Source organism: Citrus sinensis, chromosome 6 (assembly GCF_022201045.2).
Source record: "Citrus sinensis cultivar Valencia sweet orange chromosome 6, DVS_A1.0, whole genome shotgun sequence".
NCBI lineage: Eukaryota > Viridiplantae > Streptophyta > Magnoliopsida > Sapindales > Rutaceae > Citrus > Citrus sinensis.
Genome location: NC_068561.1, coordinates 20046710 through 20057221, shown reverse-complemented (window position 1 = coordinate 20057221; position 10512 = coordinate 20046710). Strand labels below are relative to the sequence as shown.

Below are 10512 nucleotides of genomic sequence, written 5' to 3'. Positions count from 1 at the left end.
TTGGGAGATCATTGAATATTGAGCTGCATCACTTGTGTGTTTTCCAGAATGCATCTTGGCAATAAGCTAGCTAGAGTATGAAATATTTGTAAAGAAAGAAAATTAGGGCGGAAGTTTGCTAGCAAGCAAGCTGGCTGCAAGTTGCATGCACTTGTATTAATAATGAATTTCAAATTCGATGTCTTATTATGTACCCGTTTCTTTGCTGATTTTGTAATCAAGTCTTAGTAATTGTTTTGTTTGTTTGTTTGCTTCAACTGTTACTTTTGGAAAGAGAAGCTAAGAGAGTTATTTAATTGAAACCAGCAGAGAAATAACAAGTAAAATAAACAAATCAATAACTGACCGCTAAAGATCACATATATATGAAATGAATGACTGTTTGTACATATATGTATATGACCGTCTTAGTATGATTTAGTGCACACCATTATTGACATATTTACCATGACTTATGCGCGATACCGTTACATAACCAGATCCTAACCCCATTGACAAATGAATTGAAGCTTAATTAACAAATAAAATGTTTGGCCATTTTTTTTTTTTTATTCCACGATTTCCTTAAAAAAAAATAAACAGAAGCAAAATAATAAGACAAGTGCTAAGTTATATTACATGTAAGTTAACGGGATTCCAATAATAAAGATAAACTCTTAAAAGGAAAATGCTTATTGTCATAGAGACTAAGAGAAGACTGAGCGAAACGACCTCTGTTGCTGTCGTTTCGCCTCTTTCCTCTTTCCTCTTTCAAGGTTTGTGACAATTTTTTAATGTTAAAAAAAGAAAAGTGAAAGTGACGAAAGCTGTGGGGGATCACGTGAGGTTTGGGCTGTCTCTTCTCTTGGCAGAGAGAGAATTTTATATCGCTGAAAATATTAAAAATATAGAGAAAATGACAAACTCACTAATCCTTTATGAAGCAATTGAAAACGACATGCATCAAAAGTCTTCTTCACTCATCCCCACTTCCCCTCCTTTACTTGCTCATCCTCACTCACGAGTGCTACTAGTTCCTCACTTTCATACGCCTACCCCGATCAACACCACACTTGACGGCTGACGCAAACACGGAAGCACATTTTGCTTAATACTCCTGGGAGCGATTTTACACAAATTCTCCAAGAGTCCGATCTAGATCCAGAAGCAAAACCTAAAGCTTATAATTACTTAATTATGAAGAGTGATTTTTTTTTATTTTAAATATTATTTTCTGTTATATCAGTAACAATAGAAATGTACCTGCATTTTGCTTAATATTTTTGGAAGTAATTTACTAGTTAAATGATAACAATAAATAATAATGAAAATTTTATTTGATTTAGAAATGTTTTAAATTTAAATTTTTAGAAACTTAATGGATTAAATTTTTGCTGGACTAAAATTATGTAAATATTTATAATAATTTATTCTTAATACAAATGTTAATTATTTTGTAGAAATAGAAAATTTGGAAAGAGGTCGAAGTCAAAGATGTATAATCGGAAAAATATGAGTCAACTCTTGAGATATTATTTGATAGTAATGACGAAATGTGGACGCTTTACAAATATTATGCTAATCAAGAAGGGCTTCATGTGAATAAGCTAACTAGTAAGAGAGGGAGTGATGAGAATGTAAAATACACGACATTTGCATGCGACCGTAGCAGCAAGTGGGAAAGTAAATCTACTAATACGTTGAAGCCAAAACTTATTGTGAAAATTGGTTGTGATGCTAGAATTAAGGGTTGTGTAAATGAAGATGAAAAATAGATTTTTCGAACTTTAAACCTTTAACACAATCATGGATTGAGTCTGGACAAAGATTGCAGAAATCTTGTTGACAAAGCTAGGCGATTACTGCTTAAAGAAGGAAATGCTATGACAATTCTAAAATACTTATAGAAAAAGCAAGCAAAATTCAAAGGTTTTTTTTTCATTGATTTAGATGAGTAGGATTGATTAAAGCAGGTATTTTGGGTAGATGCCAAATGTTTCAGCAAAAATACTCAACGTGTAACAAAATATGAGATAGAGAAGCAAGATGAAGAAGTGTACACTCTTTTTAAGTTTAAAGAATTCCAACAAGAATTAACTGCACTGATGTATTGTGATGTAGTTAATTCTGTGGGATTAATATATGAAATCAATGAATCATATGGATAAGAAAAGAAAAGAAACTTTGAGGTTGTTTTTGAAGAAGTTGAGTGTAAAGTTAGTTGTATATGTTTAAAGTTTCAATTTAAGAGGATTTTTTGTAGACATGCCCTTGAAGTGTTGATACGTAACAGTGTCGAATTACTTCCAGAAATGTACATTTTATCTAGGTGGAGGAAAGATGTGAGGAGATCCTATAGCATGTGAAAGTTAGTTATGATGTGTAACATTTATCTTTTCAACAGGACAGATATGATAAAATGTGTATTGCTTTCTCTGAGGTTGCAGACATAGCTGATGATGATGAAAATAGTTACAAATTTGTATTGGATTGGATTAATAATGCACTGAAAGATCTGCCGAAGCAAATTCAGTGTGCAAGTGTGAAAACAATTGTTTCACCTACAACTGCTACAGGTGAAATAAGTTGTAGCATTAACACTATTTTTGAAGATGTAATCAATGATCTAGCAGTAGCATGTCGTAATAGTCATCCTCTTTGTCTGAGAAAACAATATGTAATTCGTAAGAAATCTACCCAAAAGAAGAAGATTGCAAAAAAAAAAGGTTAATTGAAATGTAAATATGTGTTTTCTAATTTCATTTGGATTTCGTTTAATTGTCTGTCATAATTTTACATGATGTACAAGAAGATGCTCCATCGTCTTATGAAGTGCCTAGTGAAATCTCCATACAGCGAAGCAATGTGACCGTGGTAAGTTTATGAATTTTTATGTTAAACTTTTCTCTTATTTTGAAGATACATAATGAAGTATATTGTTGAGAATATTTGGACATTATAAGAAGGAAGTACTGTTAATGCAAATTTCAACCAATATAAGACTTTAGGCTACTATAATATAAGAATTAAATTTAAATCATGAAGAAAGTTTAATTATAAATTTTTAATACGGATTATATATATATATATCAGCCATTTCCTTACAATTGGCACACAGTAAATTGTTGAATTAAAATTACAGACTCTTAATGTATACTTATATTTTTAAATTTCCAAAATGTAATACAATATTTTTAATTTTTTGTGTATTACAGTAACCAATCCCATCATATGTTTTACAATCACATTGTTGTTCTCCTTCGATGACTTAAGGAGGATCTAAAAGTGGAAATTTCCAACAATTGCTACACCAATAATGTAATGAAGACATCAATCGTTGTGATTGATGTTTGACTTGTGTTTTGTTCATATTATTTTCTCTATTTTTTTATTTAGATTTAGCTTAAAACAACTAATTCTAGTGATGAATTAATCATTGCACTATTGTTGTTTTTTTCATGATAATTTGTTTTTGGTTTGGTGGCTTTTTTTATAATTTCCAATGATTTTTTTATATAATTTCCAATATTTTTTTATAATTTTCAATTGCATAAATTATTACAATTGATGTGCTTGTACTCATTGTGAACTATTTCAACATCCAATAGAGATTTATAACAACAACGTACGTCTACAAGTTTTTTGCAATGGATAGTACAAATTGAAACAACTTAAAAATAAAGCTTATATATAAAACATAGTACAACAATCACAAATATTCTAATGAAATCATATCCTAGTGTTTGTCTCCTTCAAATTTCATCGTCAAACAATTGTCTTTGCACTTCACATTGTTGCATGTACACAAGTTCTTTATGAAGCAATTGAAATTTAACAAACAAACACTCAATCTCCAATGTCAACTTCCTAACTTCCTCCACTAACAAGTCAATTTTCTCTTCACTAGATTTATGGTTTTTCACTCATTGAAAGTTTTTACATCCTCTACATTTCCAAAATTTTCGATTTGGATTCTTTGTAGTGCGTGACATTAATAACTCTATTTGGTCATTGTATTTGTTACATATTTGTAGTGAGTTTCAAGTTTCATTTACGTTAGATGACATTATCAATAATAAACTACTTTAACTACAAAAAAAAATGTGAAAACACCTCGACAACAACTCGTAGTTTTCACCCAACTCATATTTCTTAGCCAAAAAATATAAAAAATTGTCAAAAAATAGAAATTAAATAAATGAATAAGATAATTAATTAATCATATGTAATATTATCACAAGATATCCATGTAAAATTGAGTAATTAGACAATGAAATGAACATAAATGAAGTATATTATGGGGACCTAATCGCTAAGAGAATATAGACGAAACTTGCTATGTTTGTTATCAAAAGACTCATTAGTTAGTAATGTTAGAAGACTTATTATTATCAAAAAGTTACTTTGTTTTACTCAAGCTACATAAGAGAAACTAATTAAGAACATGAAACGTCTTGGTGATTTTTCTGCTATAGAATTTTATTTACAAACTTAGGCTAGATTATTACATAGCTATGTTTGCCTATTGCAGCCGGAATTGACTACATGATCCAGCAACAAGTATAAGAATAATTTGGAGCAATCATGACAAATGAATGATTAACCATATAGACATTTCTAAACAAATCAATAATTCCCCCAAAACTGCTCCCCAATACATATTAACTCCTGCAATTTTCACAATAATTTTACATTATACTGAACCAACAATTAATATTCCAAACGAAAAATCCAACAATTTTCACAGTAATTTCCACACAATTAATATTCCAATTGAAAAATTCATCATTTTCACAGCAAATTTCACATAATTAATCCAAGAATGCACAGAAAACAAAAATTTATAATTTTCTTTAATCACTGACCATAAACAGGTGGCGATTGGGTTATACTTCCGGATCTAAAACAGGCGGCACTTCCGTGTTTGGTAGTTGGAGATAGTGACGACAGTTAAAGACAGTGACCATGTGTGATGGAGAGTTGGTGAGTGAGGCCAAAGCGATGATCTGAAGGAGTGCTAGAGATCGACGATCTGGAGGAGTGCTGAGGAGAGATGATCTGGTGGAGGAGTGATGGGAGCGACAATAATCTAGAGTGAAGGAGAGAGAGTCAATGACGATCTAGTGGAAGGATGATGGGGAGCTATGATGATCTAGAGTAAGGGAGAGAGAGTCAGCAACGATTTGGAGGCATAGCAAGAGAGTCAGCGATGATTTGGTGGAGGATGGGAGCGATGATGATCTGGAGTGAAAGAGGGAGAGTCAGCGATGATCAAGAGGCATAGAGAAATAGTGATGTCACTTTTTTTTTATATTTTAACTTTTTTTTTATCAATTTCCACTTTTTTTATTTTAATGTTAAAAATTGTTTAGCTCATTGAGAGAAAGAGAGAAGTAAAAAGGCAGTCAAAGTTGTCGTTTCTCTCAACGTTCTTTCGATCGTATCACTATTTAATACAACTTTAAATTAAATGTACGACGATGTAACATAGTAACCGTACTTTATTGTCCCCTTTTTACCTACTCAAACAATATCATCTTAGTTAATTGGTAGGTACCAAAACCAATCTGATTCATAATTGAGTGGAATGCCAAACCGACTTGTCGTTTGTTGATTTTATTCCCCTCAAAGTCAAAGGCATGGACCTGGTTCTCGGACCAAGTTATGAGCACGAACACGTGTCGATCCGTCTTGGCGAGTATACAGAAGAACAATTCGCTCTAAAACTAAAACCATTGCTGCTTAAGGGTCGTCAATCTGTCAACACACACGGAAAGTTAACGGAAAGCTAACGGCGTCAATGAGAGGAGGGAAATCAAATTTGTTTCAAAACCAAAACACTCAAAAATCCACACTTTTCACCGCGATTTCTCCGCTTCTCACTTTCTGCATCTCACACACTCTCTTCGTAATGTTTTTTTGGCCCTAATTTGATTAATGACATCGTTTCTCCCTTTATACATCTCCCTCTCTCATTCTTGACGATTTTGCCCTAATTTCGTCATTTTTAGGGCAAATCGAATTCGATCTTTTGGCAGAATGCTTAAGTTAATTGTATTGGCCGAATCCATTGGTAAAGCGTCTCACTTGTAATCTTTAAGTTTCACAATATGGCGAAGGTTGCTGCTGCTCCTTCCAATTCTCTTCAAATGGTCGGAGGTTCTCATAAGATGGGCCTGACTGTCAAAAGGAAGACACCATCGGAGCTTCGAGTAGGTTTCTTGATTCACACCAAGTTTTCTGAATTCACGAACTTTGTAGAATCACAATTTCATGTTTGTTTGCATAACAGGGGGAGCAGTTGAAGCAGAAAAAAGTTACAGAGCTTGTAGATGAATCTCCGGCGGCTTTGTTTGGTTCTACAAGGTAAAACCTTCCACAACTTCCTTTTTGTTTTTTTGTTTTTTTGTTTTGTTGTTTTAAGGTGGTAGCTGAAATATTGATATTTGTCTTTCTGTGGTAACAATAGTGAAGTGGGTAATGGGCTAAAGAAATCAGAATTATCGCGTAATCCGAGATACATTGACACCCGTATGGATGAAGTTTATCCCGTCAAAAAATCCAGGTTTAGGATGCTTTCAGGGAAAGAAAATGCTAAGGTATTCCATGTTGATTTAACTTTACAGTTTCCTAATGCACTTTGACATAGTTGATATATGCATAAGTGTTTTATTTATTTGTTCGGTTCAATTTATGTGCAAGCAGGAAAATAGTTCAAATGAGCGGCCTGGCAGCCTGAAGAATCTTTCTCTGCTTTCAAATATTGCTGCAAAGAAAGGAGATCAACACTCACTGTATGCATCTGCTGCAGGCTAAACTGGTTATATTACGTGAAGTCTTATTTTTATATTTGTTTATTTTGATTCCATGTCTTTCTCTCGCTGCAGTCCTGGTAATAATGTTGCGTCAGCTGAAGCTTCCAAAGATGGTGTGTTGGAAGCTCGTCAAATTATTGAAAAGTGTAGTCAAAGTACATTCCGTAGTGTTACTGAACTTTCGCAGGGTAGTGAAAGATCATTTGGCCTGGCTACTGTGGACATGGTATGCTTTTTGTTAGCGAAATTTGCTGTCCTAACTGCTTAAATAATATATGTGTTTATCATTGATCATCGTTTTCTATTATAGGATAAAGCACTAAAAGGACTGGTTGCCTGTGAACCTGCTCCTGATTTACCTTCTAGTTCTTCTGAGAGATTAGATGATCCTTCATCAACCTATTCGGGCAATTTTCGATCTGAATTCCATATTCCTGGCCAAAAGGTTCCTCTGGATTTTACCCTGAAAACTTACATGCGAGTGGTTTCTTCTTCGTCTGTGAGTTGGTGAGTACACACATTTGAAGCTGTTTTCTTCTTTTTTATTTATTTTTCCAGTATGTAACATCATTACCTGGAATTGGTCCAATTTGTGAATGTCCTGACCAAGATGCCAGTGCCATATTTTTATGAACTAAAACTTGCTGAAAAACTTCTTTTTAACAGCTTGTTAACTATCAATTTACATGTACTTCCATTCCACACTCACTATGTTCTTGTTCCTTGTTTGTTCACATTGTCAGATCAAATTCTTACTTGTGGACTTAACTTTTCTTAACTGGTCTGGCTTTTCAGGATTCATAGGTCAATCATGAGTTGTGTCTACAATGGTTTGCCACAGTCCACATCCCATTCTGGTTATGCTGATGATAGCAACAGCTCAGGGATTACATTGGCTTCCCAAATCTTAAGTCCTAAGGCCTTGCATTCATGGGTTTACCCTCAATCTTCCCTGCCACCTTCTCTCATATCCATATTGACCTCATCAGCAACAGAGGGAGGTTTGTTCAATGAAATCTTTATTTAAACAAGATTCTTAGGTCCTTCCTCTCTCATTTTTTAAGTTTTGTAATAGACTTATACCCATTTTATTCAGTGGAGATGGATTTCTTAAGAAAACGGCAACTTGCATGGGAAGAATCATTTCGAAGTCTTTACTACATGCTTAGGAAGAAAGTTTGCAATATCTTTTATGGTAAGTGATGGATTTATTTTTGCAGTCCTATAAAGGATCCTTTTACCTTTTGATATCTTGTTATAAAACTACCGATTAATATGCTACTTTTTTTGAGATGTTCTAGTTTGTACTTCATATTTTGTGGTTATGTTCATCGGTGCTGATGGCTTGGGGACAAACCAGCAGTCATGCTATGCATATATTTCCCAGTCAACCAGAGGCTTGAGGTCTTCACTAAAAGAACATGTAAGATGAAACTGAGGTTGCTTTTAGATCCTTAATAGACAATCTCAATGTGAAAGTTATTGTTGTGAAACGTGCTTACTTTATATATCATAATCCTGAATCTGGCTTAGTCCTTGAAATAATGCATGTGACTTAGTTTATAAATCAGATCCCTGATCATGTTTGCTAATTGCTTAACATCCAAATTTGAATTAGGATTGTGGATATTGATCACTGCATTGCTGATTGTGAAGTAGGACCCACTTGGGCTGTTAGATTCACATGTCTGATGCTTTTTTTTTTTTTTTGGTGTTAGGATGTTTGTTTCTCTATGCCTCTTTGCCGGTCTAAAGTCGAACAAATCACCACGGAAGATCTGGTCGAGCTCTCAGAAATCGAGAAGCATAATCTAGGCCAGGTTTATGCCTATTCTTTTCATAGTTAGCACTGTTCATTATTCAGTGAGAGTATCCGATAGTTTTTTACATTATTTCCGTTGAGATTGTCCCTTGTCCTTGGGGATTCATCATCACTTCTCATTGAAATCTATGCAGACTCGACGGTCAAGTTCTTTGTCTGACATTGATAATACTTCCCAATCTTTGCTGGCATTCAGTGATAATAAGAACGTACATGCTTTATATGATTTTTTATTAAATTATAGGTGAGTACATATATGTTTTCAGATTGTAAAGATAAAATTGACAGGGTACATTCTTCTATTCTCATTTGTATCTGATTTCCTTTTTGTGATTTTCTTCAGATCTTTCTTGACTTTTTTGACTGCTTCAGATGTTCCCGTGCTGTATTCACCTGTGCCATTCCAAAATGCAACTCTTTCTGCCCCAGAGGTTGGTAACATGAACTTTTTGTTATATCATTTCTTTAGAGCAAAATTATTCTTGCCACAGTTTACAGCCCTTTTTCCTGTCAGAAAATTTGATTTGTTGTTTCACATATTCTTGCACTTTCCCTGCCTTGCAATGTAAAATACGCATCATTTTGTGGAAAACTCAATCGGTCTAAAAGTGTCAATTTTCTTGCTGCCAATTGACGAGAAAAGTATTTTAGCATCTTCCCCCTTTGTTCTTTTTTCTTTCTAACTTTGCAGGTTACCTGTATGGAGATGAAGAGATCTGACCAAATTGCTGCTCTTCCTAAAGGATCTATTGCAAAAGATTCCGAAACCACTCATAATTCATCTCTGGGTTTCTGCTGCAGCATTGAAATTAAGGGTACATGTCTTCCACCGTGGATTATCTGCAATATATGTTCACTCATGGGCTCTGAAGGGAGGAACTTTGAGGCAAGGTACAGTAAGTTCTGTCTTCAGCATTTCAGATTTTTAAGTGATGATCCAATCTGTGTTTTGGAACATTACGTTTTTCCTGAAGCAGAACCTAGTATCTTGGTGAACCAGAGCATATCAAGGGGAGGCAAACCTAATAATTAATTTTTATGAATCCATTTATGTCCTTTCAATTTCGCGCAAGCTCCCTTGTATTACTGACTTTATACCTGAGCAATATGGGACAGCTTTTCTCTTCTGTTCCCTCCTCTTAAAGGAGATTCCAGATATAATTCAGATAAACAATGTATTTCTTACGTTATTTTTACTTTGGCTTGTAAGTCTTATCAACGCATGAGCACTACTTCCATCATTGGTACTGATTTAAATTGGGTGGTTTTCAGCCTTACGACAGAGCGTACCTCAGTTGGCTTGAATGTTGCACTCGGGGCAGTTAGTGACAAATCTGATGCTCAAACCACAGATGGTGAAGGCTTGCAGTCAATCATCCCAGCTTTTGGAATTCCAGATGCTGTCATTAGTCCTCACATGCGTTCAGGTTTCTTGAAAGGCTTGGAACACTGTAATGGTTCATATACAGCTTCTCTCTGTCCTGTATGATCTACTCTTTCCTATCTGTGATGGAGATGCAACAATGAGGAAGTTGTGCTCACTATATCATTTTGTGATCTGATTTGAACCCTTAATCCTCCCTTCATGGCCCATGTCCTTATATTATCTTATTCAAACAGATTGTCATTGATTAATGCCATGGTAAAATTTGTTTTGTTTCTTGCCTTCGGAAGTGTTCTAAGATTCAAGATTAATTTTCCATGCTATAAAACTGGAGTCTCGATAGAAGCTTCCAATTTCCAAAATCCAAAGATATTTGGGCTTTTCTTGTTTTAAGAGTTAATACTATTTGAAGTTTTTCAGTGCATTTTAGAACTGTGTTTAATTATCTTCGAATATATCACTCAACTCAGTCAATGACCCAAACATTAGCTTTTTGTGAAATAGGGATATGG

The 10512-nt window shown here is 34.2% G+C and overlaps 1 protein-coding gene across 2 annotated transcripts; it reads left to right on the top strand.

Annotated features, from left to right (window-relative positions):
* The first annotated feature begins 5746 nt into the window (after positions 1-5746).
* LOC102614742 (uncharacterized) lies at positions 5747-10271 on the top strand. Of its 2 annotated transcripts, none has more exons than XM_006481585.4 (14): positions 5747-6191; positions 6272-6345; positions 6449-6578; positions 6685-6773; positions 6867-7020; positions 7105-7301; positions 7590-7795; positions 7891-7989; positions 8096-8217; positions 8513-8614; positions 8751-8860; positions 8960-9047; positions 9308-9507; positions 9889-10271. In XM_006481585.4, exons 1-14 carry the CDS (start codon positions 6090-6092, stop codon positions 10103-10105), a joined length of 1890 nt encoding a protein of 629 aa, XP_006481648.1. In that variant the 5' UTR covers positions 5747-6089; the 3' UTR covers positions 10106-10271. The 2 variants fall into 2 exon arrangements, with proteins under 2 accessions (XP_006481648.1, XP_006481647.1); XM_006481584.4 differs by having other exon boundaries at positions 6437-6578.
* The last annotated feature ends 241 nt before the right edge of the window (positions 10272-10512 follow it).

Bases quoted from the DNA above. Each gene is read 5' to 3' on its own strand.
- LOC102614742 (XM_006481584.4), top strand. From the start codon at position 6,090: ATGGCGAAGGTTGCTGCTGCTCCTTCCAATTCTCTTCAAATGGTCGGA. The intron at 6,774-6,866 runs GTATGCATCTGC...CTCTCGCTGCAG, and splicing joins AAAGGAGATCAACACTCACT to TCCTGGTAATAATGTTGCGT. The intron at 7,302-7,589 runs GTGAGTACACAC...CTGGCTTTTCAG, and splicing joins TCTTCTTCGTCTGTGAGTTG to GATTCATAGGTCAATCATGA.